At 39.2% G+C, this 17,887-nt stretch overlaps 2 protein-coding genes across 3 annotated transcripts in view; both read left to right on the top strand.

The window, feature by feature from the left end:
- The window catches only part of rhpn2 (rhophilin, Rho GTPase binding protein 2), a 29,855-nt gene extending 21,115 nt beyond the window's left edge, over positions 1 to 8,740 (top strand). Inside the window, exons 10-15 of one of the 2 annotated variants that reach the window (XM_067595957.1) lie at positions 1,221 to 1,340; positions 1,523 to 1,717; positions 2,230 to 2,276; positions 4,080 to 4,226; positions 5,528 to 5,683; positions 6,391 to 8,740. In XM_067595957.1, coding sequence (XP_067452058.1) covers positions 1,221 to 1,340; positions 1,523 to 1,717; positions 2,230 to 2,276; positions 4,080 to 4,226; positions 5,528 to 5,683; positions 6,391 to 6,657 — 932 coding nt within the window. In that variant the 3' untranslated portion in view covers positions 6,658 to 8,740. Of the gene's footprint in view, positions 1 to 1,220; positions 1,341 to 1,522; positions 1,718 to 2,229; positions 2,307 to 4,079; positions 4,227 to 5,527; positions 5,684 to 6,390 lie in introns of both variants that reach the window. The other variant, XM_067595956.1, reaches the window with a different exon arrangement.
- An 895-nt stretch (positions 8,741 to 9,635) lies between these two features.
- Positions 9,636 to 17,887, top strand: part of cep89 (centrosomal protein 89) — a 63,464-nt gene continuing 55,212 nt past the window's right edge. Inside the window, exons 1-7 of the mRNA XM_067595954.1 lie at positions 9,636 to 9,941; positions 10,988 to 11,094; positions 12,046 to 12,192; positions 13,122 to 13,317; positions 15,332 to 15,383; positions 16,316 to 16,423; positions 17,229 to 17,468. Of these exons, the coding sequence (XP_067452055.1) occupies positions 9,900 to 9,941; positions 10,988 to 11,094; positions 12,046 to 12,192; positions 13,122 to 13,317; positions 15,332 to 15,383; positions 16,316 to 16,423; positions 17,229 to 17,468 (892 nt within the window). The 5' untranslated portion in view covers positions 9,636 to 9,899. The remainder of the gene's footprint in view (positions 9,942 to 10,987; positions 11,095 to 12,045; positions 12,193 to 13,121; positions 13,318 to 15,331; positions 15,384 to 16,315; positions 16,424 to 17,228; positions 17,469 to 17,887) is intronic.

The following is a 17,887-nucleotide window of genomic DNA, read 5'->3' as shown; positions in this document are numbered from 1 at the left end:
GGACAGCAAGAGAGTTCAAGGGAAAAAAGACACGGTTGGAGGGAGTGAAATTGAGTGGAAGTACTGTAGACTGCTGAGGGATTACAGTTATGTAGCCTCATAATACTGTCTACATAATCAAGTGCAAGTGAGTGAGAGAGGAAGGGAAGGATGTTTTTGTGAGTTAACAAAAGCCCTCCAGTGATCGGTGGTGTAGCCTTTTAAATAGTTGTATTATACTACTTTAGTTCCTAATGTGTTTTACAATGTGATGATTTTCTGCTTTTCTCTTTATGTAGTTGTAGGTCAAATACCTTTGCGTTTTTGACCGTTGTACAGACTATATAAACAGTTGAAGACATCAGTTTGCGCTGTGTAATATGTGATAGGTGCTTGTCATTATCTTTGATATTTTAATTGACTTAGAAATTAATCAATTAATCGAAAAAATAAAAAGCACATTAAAATAACAGCCATTTCCAGTAATATACTGGTTTCATAATTCCTAATTTACATCAACATAAGCAGTTATTTCTTACTACACATCTACAAATTCTAAATTTAGAAAGAAGAAGCAAAATTGAATGAAATACTGAAGATTATACTATACAGTGGATTTTCATAGTTTTTACCCAGTGCTAAGAATGGGATGGGGTTGAAAAAGAAGCACAATGAAGCGAAGCAACTTTGAGTTTGGCAGCTCATTAACAGATTCCTGTGTGAATGAGGAGAATAGAGCAATTAACCACAGGACTGTAGAGAGAGGACTCAGCCCAGAAACAGGACAGAATGAAGACTGATGGAGTAAACAGATGAACCACAAACACTGCTAAATAAATGCTTTATATTCTCTGTGAAGCCGACTAGTCAGATGAGGCCTCTAGAAAGTTCTGATGCTTTATTATACTTGTTAAACTGGTCAAACAGGAGATCAAGGAGAGGAGACAGTTTACAGGAATACACCAAGATTTGCATTTTGGTCAGCTTTGGTGTATGTATTTTCTGTATACAGGCTCCAAACACCTTAAAGTTTTACTTTACATGTAAAGGTCAAAAGTTTTGATTTTCAGGTGATTGATTATTTGCAATCATGGTGTAATAATAAAACTTTCAACAGTGTATATTAGCCATTTGTTTCAGCAGTGACTCCAAATCCGAATGGAAGAAGATTCAATGTTTCATTCATTTACATTTAGAAATTATCAATCAGTTATTGATTCTTTTTTGTTCTTTGTGTCCAGTGGGTCCCAGTGATGATGAGGACCAGCAGGAGAAGACCTTGTCTCAGGTCTATGACCGCCTTCCTGAGGGACGCTCTCCTCTTGACATCCTGAAGAAGAAAGATGAACGTGAGCGCATTGGTAAGAGTGCTCACATAGGCTTAGCACAGTAGAAGGCAAAGCAGGAATAAAATAGAACAAAGTAGAGTGCCAAGTGCCTGTTCATCTCTATCCTCTCCTCTTTATTCTCTTGTTCACTTCTCTTCTCTGGTATCCCTCTCCTCTCATCCTTCTTATGGCAAATTTTTTCTTCCTTCTCTCAGGTAAAGCACACATTCGTCGGGCCATCCAGGGCCACGAGGAGGCTCTGAGGATCTACAGTTTGTGCCACCACTTGAACAAACTGGAGGTCCTGCAGGATATTTTAAAAGCCAGTCACGAGCGCTCGCTCAACAAGTCCACTGAAAATGAAAGTGAGGAAGAGTTTGCTGACTACATGGAGGCACCAGACATCATCTGTGAGTGTTTTTAAGACACTACAAAACCACAACCAATTAAAATATCCTGTTTGAGTAAACATGAGAAACTTTGATAGGATAAGACAACAGCAGGGGATTCATTATTGTGTTCTATTCATTATTGCAAACTATCGAAAGTTTATTTGAGTGTCCATTAAGCGTCACTGAGGTGACAGCTATTCTTTCTGTGGTTCACATAGAAACTGACCAGTCACCTTAGTGTCACCACAACAAACACTTCACAAATGGCCCTTATGTCAAGCAGCACCAAAGTGCTTTGTGTTGATTTGTGAGGCTTGTCTCTCAGGAAACAGTTCTTAAAAGGCTGCTATGTTGTGTACCACACCTGCTGCAATCAGATGTGATAAGTGACATTTATTTTACAGGTACAGATGATGTAATGTTTACACTGCTAACTCCCTGCCCGCCTCTGCAGGGCAACAGTTGAAATGTGGTTGTGACAGTAAACACTCTTGAGTGACAGCTTTGCTTTTTTCCCTATTTTTCCACAGCTAAAACAGAGCACAAAGCAGAGATGGAGGTTCCTGCAACCACAAAGGTGAAAGTCACCGACTTTTTCCAGAGGCTGGTATGTGGGCTACTAATCTTCTTCCACTCACATTGCTGTTTTTTTGTATATATGTGGTGGTTGGTTTATTCAGAAAGTTGACATGAAATTGCTCTGAATTTATGTTTTAGACATTGAAAGGCAGTTTGTTTTTAACACACAGAGTGTATTTTTGTTATTTCTGAATACAACCAACCAAGGGTGAGTCTCATGGAGGCTTTGGCTCATTTGACCACCAGCTCATCCAAAGTCTGTTCTCATTTCCAAAGCCTCCTGGACATTTAAGCAACAAATGCAACACTAACACTAACCATGGACAGAGGTGCTCTGATCCTGGCTTGAACACTACTTGGGTTATTCTGGTTTTCACTCACAAGTCAGGAGTTGAATGTTTCCATTACAATTTAGGGCTGCTATCATGGGAAAAAAATCTTTCATAAAATAAATGATGCCGATCTGACTTCTTGAGCATCCATGTTTTTCCCTGATAGCACCCGCACACTTGTTACTGTTCACATTATCATGGTGGTGGCTGGGAGGGGGCACAGGCATCCTCTGTCACTGGAACTCAACTGTCCAAGTCCCATGCTAGAGATGTTCAATTGCCACATTGTCAATTCTTTCATTCAACACAATGTACATCACAATTACTATAACAAAAGAATAAGCTTCAGTTTCTTGATGAGCAAATAATTAGTAAGGACGTCTAGGGTTAGAGCTGAAGTTCCCAGACAACAGGTTTAAGGGATCTCTGTGAATAAGTACCTCTCTGGTTCTTGTTGTAAAATCTTGCTCCATGTGACTGTCTTCAAGAGTCTCAACATCAAGACTCAAATCTCTCCAGATCTGCAGAGAAATTAGAGACTGAAAAGTTAAATCCAGCACTATCTCTCAATACAACAGGTGTCATTCTGGTGTCTCATAGGATTGATTGTCAGGATTTACTGGAGGAGAGATTTTCCCATCAGATAAGAAGCGTATTAATGGAAGACAGCGGTTCACTTCAGCAGCCTAAATGGAAAAGTAGGCCATGCTTGTAATTAGTTCTGCGCAGTCAACGGAAAATGAACTGATGACAATTTTAATTATTGTTTAAGTATTTTTTGCACGTAAAAGACACCTAGCTTGGTTTTTACAGCTTACTAAATATGCTTGCTTTCAAACCATGGTCAATGTGATAATTTGGGGTATTTATGCCTGTTTGTCAAACAAAGGCAGTTCTCCAGTGATTTGAGTTGATTAAACCATTATTTAACATTTGGTAAACTAAAAGATTAATTTATTAATTATAAGAAAACCTGTAGATTAATTGATAATGAAAATAACTTTTAGCTGCAGCCTAAACTGCAGCTATTACTGTATGGTATGGAAAGTACTCCATATCTGCAGCTCAACAGACAAGAAGACAGGTAACATGTACAATATATTGAGAATATTTTTCATTTGAGTCACATTGTTCAAAAAGTATGCTTCTTAAAAAGGAAGTGTGAATAGCCTGGTGAGTAAATATACTCCTGGCCACATGACCTCTGAATTGGGGCTTAAATGTTTGTGCTTACTATGAGGTATATGTACTGCTGGGCTATTCAATCACAGGTGTGGACTCCAATCATGTTAAACTAGCCTGTACAGACACAAGAGGGCATTAACATGTTGGATTTTCAGTTTCCCCCCAGGCTTTGGCCAAAATCTTTGAACTCTATAACTCTTACAGGAGAACAGGATATCATCCTTTGGAATGTTGAAAATCTGCTGCCATATTAACCCCAGCATCCCCACACTGTCTCCACACAGGGCCCTCTGTCAGTCTTCTCAGCCAAGCAGCGGTGGACAGCCCCGCGGACAATACGACTTCACCCAGAAGACAGAGACTTGGGTTTCACTCTGAAAGGAGAAACACCAGTCCAAGTGGTTTCATTAGACCCTCTCTGCCCAGCCGCTGTGAGTTATCCCCTATTCCTTACCTCCAACTCCACATCGGAAGCTTGATCTGAGCCTCTGGTTTCAATGAATGTTTGTATGGTATAAAAATCAGCTTGAATCAGCGACTTGAAATGGTCTTGATAGGTTCTGTAACACAGTTTGTAGTAAATGGAATAAAATGTGCAAATTCATCTGTATGGTGCTCTGAAAGGGCCTTTTTTTGTCTCTGGATGGTAAACTGTGATCTAGTGGATGTCATAGCTTACTTTCATTTTCATTAACCCATGCATTTGGAGTTTCATGCGGAGGTTTTCATCATCTGCAGGCTGTTGGAAATTATTTAAGAACTATTATTTTAGAGAACAGAAGATATTTCAGGCACGGTGCTCAGTGCTTTTCACTGTCAAACTTTAACAAAAGCCAGATGCATACTGTAGATTGCTCAATATTAACTCCCCGCAGCAGGATTAACTAGCAGGGAGCGGCTTTGTCTACAATGGGAGAACTAACAGCTTGAAATCTCAGGCATGCTTACATTCTGAATATCAAATAAGTTCAAATTACACAGTCTTATCTGCTCCGTGAACCTTTGATTAAATAAAGTAATTCTTGGAAACCTAAACAGGATTCAGCCTCAAAGAAAGCTTGGAGGCACTCCCCTCCTCCACCTGCTTAGGCACTCTGGCTACTAATTTAATTAAGAATCAGAGAGTATTTACTCTCTGCAATCCTTTCAGTCTGACAGCTCATTAAGAGGTGCTGACAAAGAGCAGACTCCTATTGAGTCCTGCGGGCTATGCAGCGAAACAGATTAGTAGCATTACATAAGCCTAACTAGGCCAAACTTTTTATAACTTTTAATACTGCATTCAACAGGATTTTTATTTAGACTGACTGATTCTCTGGAGTTGTTGTCCTGCCTCTGGTGAACACTGAGCAGGTTGTTAGACAGAAATAGCTTAGCTCATGTAAATAATTTCCCTGAACTATGAAATAATGTGCTGCAGTACAGTTGTGATACAGCGCACGTACGCACTCATGCACACTCACACTCATGCACACGCTCGCACACATGTATGCACGTACACACACAGACTACCAAGTGTTTTTCTGCTGTAAAAAAAACGTTGTTTGGGATTTCTCAGTGTTTGCTCTGCTGAACTGAGCTGCCTTCAGGGTGTTGAAGGAAAGTAGGTGAATCTGATTCGGTTGCCAGTCCAACAAACTTTCATCTGTAAATATTTACTCTGCCTTCTGCAGTATCAGGACATTTCACTGGCCTCACATCTTACTCCTGTTCCTCCTCGTCTCTTTTCCAGGCTGACGGGCTTAAAGAGGGTGACTACATTGTTGCTGTGGGCGACACTGACTGCAAATGGATGGGAGTGAGCGAGGTGATGCGGCTGCTGAAGGACGTGAATGAGGAGGGGATCGACATCCAGGTGGTCAGCATGATGGACAGCAACCCTCCCATGGTATGCCGTGCCCCCTTTCCTTCCCTCCTGTTGGCTGAGAGGACAGTCCCCTGTCTGGTTTCCCTGATTGACACACAGTGACAGCAAATTTGGTCCTTGCCTTAGATAACTAAACAGCATTATTAGTGTTTCAACTTTCCCATGAGAATCACGCTTTGGATTGAACTTAGCGTATACAACAGATCCCAGCTGTGTAAATAATCTATCCAGAGAACAAGCAGGCAAATTTAAGGCAGAGCAGCTTTTTTATATTTGGATTGTGTATGAAATGGTTTATGGGCTGGAAGTCTTAATATCAGGACACAGAGCTGAAGTCTTTTTATTTAAGGCTCATTCTCAGTGGGACATGCATAGGATGGACAGAATAAACTGTTGCCTTCCTTAAAGCAATCCAAGTAGACTTGTAATAAATAGTTACATGTCATAAAATGTTCTAAATATTTTATACCAGCTTGTTATAAAGAGATTGATTAAACTCCAGCCCCCTATAAATCACATTAGGCATAAGTAAATTTTTTTATGATTCTGGGTATTTATTGATCCTGTTTAAACTGTGACAAAAAATCTGATTTAAATGCTAACTTGTTGATCCCATTTATTGATGAAAGACTGTATGTCTTCCGGAGCAGAGAGTAACTCACCAACTAAACAGACAATAACATCTACCTCTTTCCACTAAATGTCACTGTCAATCTCTCTTTGTCCAGCCAACCAAGAGTGCCACCTTCTGCGGAAACCTGCCCAAGACCTACTCCATGATTTGTCTGGCCTACGATGACGACGACAAGAACCCCAAGTCCCGCAAAGTATCTAAGAAGTCATCCTTCATCAGCTGGGGCCTGAAGAACAAACTGAAAAGTGCCAGCACCCTCAGCCTTCCCACAGCCGACCACTCTGGCACCCTGCCCTGGAATAAACCTCGTCCCTCATTCCCCAGCTCCAGCTCCTACAACAATGACAGCGTCCTCTACTGAGCTAGCTGCAGGCTTTTTACTGTCTGCTAGCATCGTACAGTACGCGTATTGAGCCTACTAAGGCTGTATACAGCACTGTGCTGTACCCATACTGGACCTGCTATGGTACAGTGTCAGTGCCCTTTGGTTTTTCCACTGGAATACTGAGCGGTAGTGTATGTAGCTTGTATGTGACCAGTGTAATGTTGACATTTCTGCCAGCTACCTTGGAAAGTGGCTGTGCTAAATACTGTACATGGGCACTGATGTAGGTACATGGGTGCCCTCCCAGCACAGTTCAGTATATCTGAAGTAAACTGGACTGTACACCAAACATAATGGGAAATCACTGTGTACCATGCCAGTATGCGTACAGCACAGTACAACTGCACTGTGGGAAAAACATACCCGTTACCATTCCAGTCTATATATATACACAGCACTGAGACAGACTCGTAAGTCAAACTGTCATCTCAGTATAGTTTCTTGAAGAAACGCTCCAGATGAATTGAAGGACGGAAACAACGTTGTACAAACACACCCAATGTTGGTTTTCACTTGACTGCAAGGGGGTGATTTTATTGTGGCTTAAGCGGTCCCTTGTCAGCTCCATTGTGTACTGATGTAGCTGTGCACTGTGCAGTTAGAAGGTACTTTTCTGTGTATCCTCAATACATGTCTTTTTCATACTGTATACGTGAGGGATTTGGTCACCAACCAGGGATACTGATCAGTTTTGGGGTTTAAAATACATATTTTATGAATAGATATGTAGGTATAATTAACCTTGTTACAGTGTGTTAAACAGTGATTGAGGGAAACAAATTGTGCTGTGCAGTAGTTTTTTTTGTCTGGGGAGAGTCGATAAATGCAATTTTCTATAAGCTGCTATACACACACACATCTTGGTTATGTATTATTGTCACTTTTGTATTTGTGAGACAGCCTTTAAGGATTATTGTTTCTGCTGAGTGCCACACCTGGGACACAATGTAAATGGAAATATTGATAATTTAGGTTTGCTTGATGTACCAGTTATGCCACAGACCAAAATGCCTCCATGTTGCTGATATGCCAGGATGTATCATTACCATGCCGACTCATCTCAGTAGCTCACCAACTTCTGGCCCTCCTTCTCTAGAGCTGCTGCCGTCTGGCAGTTTATCAGTTTGTAAGAAGAGCACGAGCTGTGTGTCTCTGTTAATGTGAATCTTGATTTAGTTAAAGGTTATTTTATCTCCAGAAGGGAAGAATGTGGGCAGACTGATTACATTCCTGTATAGCACCTGGACAGCCAGTCACCAAACAGTGACTTTGATCAAAGCCCACAGCCAGGTTTCTACTATTTTTCTCTACCTGTGTAAATCCTAGTCGCATCCCACATTTTACTGACACTCCGCAGTGTTGGACTATCTCTTTATCTACAAAGTAGATTCTTATACACATTTGATAATCAAATTATTTATGTAATAAAAAAACACACAAAAATATATATATGTATCTTTTAAGCTGTAGGTTTCAGAACTAGCTTGTGAATGGTCATGTTGTGAATTTTTGCACGTTGGATTTCTTGGTTGGTTTCTTGGAGGAATGTATTTTACTAGCCTTGCTTAATCCTTTGGTGAACTTATTTACTGGTACATTTTGTCTATGTAAAGATATTTTAAAATGTAAATGTTTTTAAACCGTAACACTGAGAATATGTAACACTCTTTGCTGTCTCTGTTTACCTATATGGTGTCTTAAGTGCCATTTATGCTAAATCATGAAGGAAATGTTGGTTAAGTGTATAATAAGAATGTGCAGTGATTGATTCATATTAATAAGTGCTAAGAGTTCTCTTGCAGAGGCTTGTATACCTACACAGATGATGTTGTAGACATAACAGATCTTTACATGCATTTCACAGTGCATAGTGATCCTAAATGCCTTGTGTATATGCAGAGGATAAAGGTACCTGTTCTTCTTAAGGTTTCAGGTTGCTTTTGCTGCTTTCTCTGTACTTTGTGCTGCATAGCAACTGTGGTCGGAATGCTTTTGTGTCAGTTCTTTGTGTCTCATGTGTAAACTCAAATCTCAATAAAAAAAAGGGGGACAAAACTTATTTCCAGAGTTTTTAAAATATGTTTGTGGTTCGGTGTATCTCAGTATCTCAAGCCACCAAGCAGGTGGGGAATGACTGGAATGAAGTTTGACCCTAACCCTCAGTGAGCTAACACACACCAAGTCGACACTTGTGTTATTAACTGTTGTGAGTCTGGTCTGAGCTCACATGACTTCCTAATCCGCCATCATGGAAACAGAAGAGACACACCATGTGATTAAGTTTTACCCATCAGGCCTTTCTTAACCCATACCATTCATATTCTGTGTTCAACGTCTGGATACTTACAAGTAAATATTGCAGACATATCTTTTGATTATAGGATGCTTACTTTCACCTTTCCCAAGAGCAAAGGGCCACACTTGATACTGTAAAACTCACTAAAAATTATACACAGGACATATGATAAGATATACTGTATATATTGTGATTACATTGTCACAGACTTGTCAGTTCATGCAAGGAAACCCTTAATTTTGTCAATCAGACATGATAAATATGGGGATATTTAGGAAAGTTAAATTGCCTAGATCTTCATTTTAGTTTTGTATGTAGGTTTTGCTGCAATATAAAATAATCTGACATGTGCTGAGGTGCTGTGATATATGTATACTTTAAAGGTTTTAATAAATTTTAATATTTGTTTTTAAGAGGACATTTCAAATCTTCATACCGTATGCTATGTATAGTGAGTATTATAGTTGAGTAACTGACGAAAGAAAGAAGCCCATTGCGACAGTTGACAGTTGTGACTTATCATTAAATGGAGCTACATCGCCCCCTGCTGGCCAGGCCGCAGGTTGCTGAGGATGTCGTTGCTAAGTGAATTAAACAAGTCTCTGATTGGCTGAAAGCGACGCGAGAAGCCAATCAGCATGACTCTTGAAGCGAGGTGCATTCTGGTGGCGTAGCGTCTAGAGACGAGAGATCTGCAAGCGGCCTGCCTGTTGAATGGTCGATTATAGTTTGCTTCTCTCTCTTTGCTTTATAGTTTTAGGAAATGTAAAACGGCTGGTATTTTGAAACAGTTTAGAATGAAAAGCTAACTTTGCTACTGCAGCTGTTTCACTGACAGAAATGCCCGGTAAACGAGTGTCTCGAGCTTAACGTCAAAACAGGACTGTCAACAGCAAGAAGTGCCGAGAACTTATTTTCCACCATGTTAAAATTCAGTTTCAGGAGGGATAAAGACAAGGAGTTTGTAAGTTTCACATATTATTTCCTTCAAGCTTAACGTCTAAATGTTTTTATTTTTCATTTGTAGCTTATTTGAGTTAAGAGCTAGCTACCACTGGAACCACGGTACAAAACTACCTTGGTTAGTTAGCAAAAGTTTAACATTTTCACAAATATCTAGCGTTACGTATTAAACCGTTTTGGGACGGTAGTACTTGTTCTGTGGTGTACTAACGCTAAGCTTGTTGATCGAAAATGAAAGGGACGGATTTATTCTCCTTTAACCCTAACCTGTCCCTGCTGTTGTCAATGGAAAGTCAATGACGAACCTATTATGGCTAATACACGTGTTTTACCTGTAACGTTAAAGTAACAGTGGTGTTTCCAGGAGAAAAAGTCCACTGATGTAACAGCCTGTTGTTTGGTATCTTGTTGATGGTCGTGTTGTGATTTTGTGATGTTCCTTTCTACTGCTTTTCCCTTTCCACCTATTTCTGCCTGCCCTTTCATCATTTTGTTTGTTGACAGTTATTTCATGTATTAACTAAATATGCTTATATCATTGCTAATATCATTATCAGTGGTGATATCATCAAACGTAAACTTGCATACCTCTTCAGCCTGGCTTTTGATTAAGAATGATCTATAGACATTATTTATTTTTTTCACTTCTTTTATGGTATTCATGGTGTAAAATTACTTTTACTCTTACTGATTTTATTTGTCTTTTTTATCTAGTTTTTGTCGTTTTTTAAAAAATTTTTTTTACCTAGTTTTGATTTCACTGTATTTTATTATTATTATTGCTTTATATCTATTTTATTTTATTACATTTTTATTCTGTTTTACTGTTTACACTTGTTCTGTCTTATTGTTGGCGTGTCAGTCCTCTGTGAAGCACTTTGAATAGCATTAACCTGTATGAAAGGTGCTATACAAATAAAGATTGATTGATTGATTGATATGTACTCAACAATCGCCACAGGACCGACAACATCTGTATTAATGTATTTTATGTGTATGTGATGCTGTAGCCCCTCCCTAATCTCCCTGTTTGTGTGTGTTATGTAGAAGCATATAGCTCATGGTTTGATCCCTGCTGCCTCCATTGCCCCCAAGGCTGCTGTGCCTCGTACCCCACCCCCACGCAGCCCCAACCCCTCACCTGAGAGACCCAGGTACCTAATGCTGTCTGTCATATAACCTCAAACATCCTCTCATTTTGCAGTGTTTTCTCCAGCAGTCACAGCTGGTACTTATTTAGAGTTTGGTCCCATGGGTTCTACTTCAGGATGAAAAACTAAACCTCATCCATTTCGCTACTTAACTGTTTAAATTTTTATATATTTGACCTATGCTTGTTTGTAACTTTAAATGGAAATTGAGTTTGATAATCACATTTGGTTAATTTAACATCATCATGTTGTAAACGTTCTTGCAGGGTTTGTGCATAACTGCTGAGTGAATGTAAAGGAAGCATCTTCTTTTCCTTATTACCCCCAAGCATATGGTGGTTTTTAAGGGGACTCAATGGGCAATTTTGTTGCTGTGTCGGAGCAAATTGTTGACCTCTTTGCACAAGTTGGTGCCTCTACATTGCCTAATGAATACTGTATGTTTGTTTTCCTCTGTCTTAATGGTGTCCTTAGACAGCTACTTATCATTGAAATGTGGTAGAAATAATGAATTCTCGTCTCAATCTGTGAAACATTTCACATAAGACAGTTGTTGATTTATTTATCACTAATCCTCAGTACATTTACCTTTCTTCACTACTCACTTTAAAGGTAGGGTAGAGTTTTTAAAATTCCCCTAAATGTTTTCTTTCCTCAACACATCTGGCTTCCATAGTTATTGGTCCACAATACTTTGAAAACCAATACGTAGATGAAGCTGGCAGTTGTAAACATGCCCTCTGGGGTCAACATACTACCACATAAAAGATGTATAACAATGCTATCAAAGTTTTATTAGGGAAACTGAGGAATATGCTCTCTTTTCCCACAATGTGTCACGTCAAGTGGATAGAAATAACAAAACTAATGAAAATTTAAAGTGATAAATGGCCTTTAATTTGTAAAAGTGTCTGTCTGTCTGTCCTCATATGAATTGCATCTTTCCATCTATAGATCAGCCTTAGCAGCGGCCATCTTGTCTTCTTCGCTCACCGGACAGACATGGGCCATACCACCTGTGCGACCGAGGTCTTTCTCTGAGAGTGATCGATCCGAGTCCTTCATATCTGAACCAAACTTCAGCTCAACACTTTACACCCGGTAAACTACCTATGGCAAACACACCATTATTACAGTATATCACAAAGTTTACAACAGGTGACTCCAAGTTTGAACCTCACCTGGACTTGTATTTATCAAGTGTGTCAGAGTCATTAATTACCCAGGGTACATCTCAAGTCTCTTAATTGCATCCATGTTTCCCTCACTTACGTCTTTTGGATGCAAGGAGAGACGCAAGGAAACCATGTGAGGAGAGAGGAAACAAGGAAATATGTTTTTAGAGAAATGAGACGTCCTTTCCTCTGAAGCATCACGTGAAGTGTTGTCAGTTTTTGGTGACGACGGCAGTTGATCACAGCTGGATTAGCTGTCAAGTCAGCTTTAACAGCTGAAATGCGAGCTATTTAGTAAAAGCAGATTACCTGCAGTTTGTGTGTACGTCAACTTGAGACTTTTGTCATTTGTCAAAAATATATATTTCCAGGCTTTCCCCTCACATAAGAAAGTAATCATTCACAAATATGTGAGGCTAATTTGTGTATTTCAATTAGATTTTCCTGTTTCTGATTTTATTTACATCAGACTTTGAGTCTTTTGAATGTTTTGGTTTCACAGCATCATCATCAATTTCACTTCATGGTTGTGAGTGTCATAAACCTTGATGTCATTAATTTTTAAAGGAGAACTTTTTTTTTTTTTTTTTTTTAGCTGAAACTGGGTGTTAAGAAGTTTCATAACTTCCTGGCAAAATCTTAGCACTGTCTTTAAAACCAGTCTGAATAAGGGGAGCCTTAAAACTCCTTTTTTATAGCAATTTTCTAAATTACATAATTAAAATATATCGTACTCCACTGTTAGGAGTAGGTTGACTGCATAATTAAGTTGACAATCCTGTAAGAAAACTAATTAAGATAAAGCAAGCTTTTCTCCACTGTCTCTCTGTGATATTACATTCTTACCTTCCTCAGAGACAGATGGTCAGAAGATTTGGCTGACCGGCCACGTCTGTCCTCTCCTGACCACTCTGAAGGGGAGTTAGAAGACAAGGAAGAGGAAGAGGAGGAGAATGAAGAGAGCAGGGAGGAACATGTCTATCAAAGTCTGGACAGACAGGAGAATTGTTCAGTCACAGAACCTGTCTATGCCCTGCCTCTAAAACTTCAGGTGAGGTTCTACAGAAATATGTCAGTATCTCATTTGTGTGATCAAATTTTCTGACTATAGAGGTTGCTGGTTCCAATCCTACTTGCAAAAATGTTGTCACTGAAAGTAAATGAGAAACATTTTTCCTATAAATAACTGGTGTCAAAGAGCCGTTAACTAGACTGGTTAACCCCCAACTGGAGTTGCTCAGTGGCCAACAGCAGAAGAAGACTAGAAGACTAGAACTGCTCTGGGCAGCTGCTAATAGAGCTTTTTTATGACAGACATTTTGACATGTTATTGCAGGAACAGCACGGGTGTGATGACTGCATTACATTTAGGTGAGCCAGTTCCAGGACCCTGCGTGTACACTGTCATGACTTACTGGGACACTTAATGGTTCTGACCCATTGTTAATGTCATTAGTTACACCTGTGCTTTTCCTGTTATGACAAGTCAAAATCTCTGCTTTGAAAAAGGTCATTTGTGAATGTATGTGTTGAGGGATGATTCCTATTCCATCTGTTTTTCCTAAACAGAGTTTCCAATGATTTGTGATTTTAACTGGTTACCTGCTTGTCATAAATGGTCTTAACAATGATACATCTAATATATATATATATTTACTTCTTTTATGTTTCTGAAGGGAAGTGTGGGTATTGTAATATAAGTCTTATCCACTAGGAGACACAGTTGTTCTCAGAATAAGGGGAATGTAGATCTATTGAGTTTTTCAGTCGACTCATTAGTCATTTGTAAGGTGGTTGTCTGCTTATGGCTATTGTTCCTCTTTGCCAATGCAGAATTTCAACATTTGGCATTTAACTTAATTATTTGCAGTGACCTCTCTATTTGCCATATAACACAATTTTGCAGTGTTTGCCACAGATGTTTTGCATTGCAACAATTTTTGGTCTCACTGTACCTCTGTAAGTTGCCTTGGCAGCTGCATTAGTAATTGTGATTTGTTGACCTACAGTAGTCACAGACTACAGGGTATTCATAGTGGTTATTGTTTTCCCAGCCAAACACCTGAAACATCTTCCTCTCTGTTCCTGAAATGTTTTGCTTTACAGACTCATAGTCAAATCTATTTTAAAGTCTGTATCTGTAATTTTGTGAGATTTCTCCCCATTATTGCAGTGATTATATCCCAGTAGTCTGCTCTCACAGACTCTTGTCTATTATTCTATCCATGTTCTTATCTTGTATACTGCTGTAAATGGTTGCTTACCTATAATGGTCCCAGTGGGCTCTACTTCCTCCTGTCAGGCTATCACAGAGTCTAGCTGCCTGCTGCTATTCACAACAGTCACCCCGTCAGTGTCAGCTGAAACCATTTTAGCCACACAGCACATGATGTTTCTATTCAGTGCGTCAAAATCTTAAATGATCTTTCATATAGTGGGCCAGTATACTAGCCCATATAGTTTAACATGTTCAAAAAAATGATGTACTGCCATACAAATAAGAACCATTATAAACATCAGGCAGTACCCTCATAAATCTACAGGACCTTAAACAGACAGCCACATTCATCAGCTGCCTTCTTTATCTCTCAAGGTGACAATGTGAGCCAGTTTGAGAAAACCACTGTGTGTGTGTGTGTGTGTGTGTGTGTGTATATATATATATATATATATATATATATATACACACATATATATAGTATCTTTTCTCATCATATGATAGTGGAGTCTCTGGCCATTGGATTTATGATTATGATGTGAAATAAACAGGTTATAGTTTGTTACAGAACAGCTGGTATTCTTCAGTCTTCCTCATTTTTTGTATTCTGTTCTTTCTTTGTTTCTTTCTTTTTCTTCCCTACATTGCATTTGCCACTGTGACTCATTCACATTGCTTTAATGTGTCTCAGAAGATTCACAATAATAAATGCACTGGCAAAATCTTATTGTCCACATTTTGACAATGGCCATAAACGCAGTGGTCTCTGAAATAACCCTGCATAAAAGGCTTCCATGCAGAGGGGCTTTGAAAAGACTTACTCACTGTCTGTCTATCTGTCTTCCAGACCAGTACACCCCTGCCGACTCAGATATCTGGCAGAAGAGTGCCTTCTCCAGGTAATGACATGTCACTAATGGGTGGGCAACAATAATGGCAGATAGTCTTACAAGTGCTCGAACACAATTGTAACTCATAACCTGGCAGTAGAGGCAAAATAAACTCACCGATAAATGTGACAGATTTCTTAGTGTAGTGTAATTGTAATTTAGCAACCCATAGTCACTGTACTTTAGATTACTGTTTGTTTAAGAGTTAGCAGACAGAGTTAGCCTGATAATCAACTGAAGGAGTCAATATCTATTTACTGGAGATTTTCAATTAGTGTTCTTAGAAGTGATAAGAAATCGATCAAGAACCTACATTTTTTAAAAAAGACATTTGACCATTGAAATTTGAAGTATGTATGTACTGATCAAACTGAGTTTCTGCTTGTGGAGTTAATTTCAGTGCTAATCAAGTGATAGATTATACAGTAAAAAAGCTTCAAAATGAAACAATATTACCATTTGTACTTAGTTGTTTAGTCATAAGCAAACATGGTTATTTCACAAAGCATTTCACAAAACATGCACATTGAGTTGAGAATTTTCTCCCATACAAAGAAAAATGAAAGCAGTCCTCAGCCAAGGAAGAAGATAAAGCTCTTATTCAACCAATGTTCAGTTTCATAACAGTCATAATGTAGCCTTATGTCATTAGAGCTAAATGGAAAGCCCCATTATAGCTGTTATTACCAGAGCTGGCCTTAGGCTTTTGGTAGTGTTTAATTAAAATGTGTCCCTAAAATGTTCCTACCTTAATCACTGAAGTGTGTATGCGACATACAGACTGGCTGTGTTGTAAAGTAACATATTCAAGCTAAGGGGAGAATGACTTTTTCATAACAATATGCAGTTTTATGGTATAATGGGGTTATTACATAAAGCCAGCAGGACTTTCTCTGCAATTGTATTTGATTAACAATGGCACGATGTTTCTCATCACTCAGATTTCACTGAGGAAACTAATGTCCATTCTCCTGAAGCCAGCTGTGTTTCGTCTAAGAAGAAAGCCTCTGTCAGGAAGAGCTCTGGAAATCGAATGGAAGATGTGCCATGTAGGTGGAAGACCTAATGTAGCCTGCTGTCTGTCATTTTGACTTTTACACTTTTTTTCCCTTTTGCCTAATACTTGACAAATAATAATTTTATTTGCATCGTTCCTCTCTCTGTATATTGAACTTCAAAGAGCCAATCCACATTTTGCTTCTGTCTTCCTTGTCGCTCTTGACTGCTGCAGTGCAGCTTCTGATAGTAGCTTCTGGGTAGACTCTGATTGCCAAATGTTAATGACACATTTGTCTCAGATTAAAGTATACTCACAAAAGCACGGTATATTTAGTAGTATTTTGAAACAAGTGTGTATTATGTAATACGTCCATCTGAGGGCATGTTACATTCTGCTGAGAATTCAAGCCCTTTGCAAGGATCTTTGCAACATGCTGTCTCCTACCCATTGGCTAGGGTTATTTAAACAGTAGAGTGTACATACTTTTGATCTTTCATCTTTTCCTTGTTCTCTTCTTTCCATTCTGTTTTCCATCAGACGGTGCTTCCAACCACCTGTCATATTACTCCATGTTAAAGCCTTTTGTTCATTTTTTCTTAGAATTACTTGCTTTTCTTGATACATAAAATTTAGACAACAGTGCTAGTTCACAAACAAATTGCTGTCATGGTCCCATTCTATAAGGTTGTATGACAAGATGTAATGGCCATCTTAGATAGTTGCTTTCTTTTTAACAATACTCCAAGAAGTAATCCTGTATCTGCATTGAAAATACATTTTTAGGTGTATGTTTCCACATATTATTGTATTTAGAATATGTCCTGCTGTTAAAGAATTTATACTTCCCATTTCAGCCAACTTAACCAGCAACCACCCCAGCCAATCCAGCCAAGCCAAAAACCCAAACTATCACACCCAGCCATCTCCAGAGCCCAGCACGGCCAACGGTTACATGCAGAGGGACGAAGTGCGAGTCCTGACTGAGAAGAACACAAGGATGGTGGAGGAACAAAGACTGCTGGAGGAGAGACTGCAACGCCTTGAACAGGAGCTCAGTCAGAGCCAGGCCTCCTCAAACATGAGGTTCTCTGCAGGTACAGTGGAGGAGCCACTGAGAGGAGTAACTGTATACAGAGGGGCAGACAAAGGAAAATGAGGGGAGGGAGAATAGATAGTAACAGGGAAGAATGAATGAAAGAAAAAAATGAGACAGAAAAGGGGAATGAAGCTGTGAGTGAAGGCAAAAAGATGTGTGTGCAAGGTTGAAAGGAGGGAGCTGGAGATAGTGTTGCAAGTAGGGCTCAGATCCTTCACCTTCTCAGCATGAAGAAGAAGGAGCAATGAAGAGGAAACATGAAAGGGAAAATTTAAAAAGTCTTACAGTAATGATGGAAAATTGGCCATTTAAATGGGTAGCATGTTAGCTTGGTGGTTAGAGACTCAGACCTCCTGCTGGGCAGGAAGAAGCAGCATGGAAAAGTACTGAGGTCCTACCACCATTCTCTTCCAGTGA

The sequence above is a fragment of the Thunnus thynnus genome, chromosome 1 (assembly GCF_963924715.1).
Source record: "Thunnus thynnus chromosome 1, fThuThy2.1, whole genome shotgun sequence".
NCBI classification, from domain to species: domain Eukaryota; kingdom Metazoa; phylum Chordata; class Actinopteri; order Scombriformes; family Scombridae; genus Thunnus; species Thunnus thynnus.
Note: the sequence above shows the minus strand (reverse complement) of the source record. Positions and strands in the feature narration are given on the sequence as shown.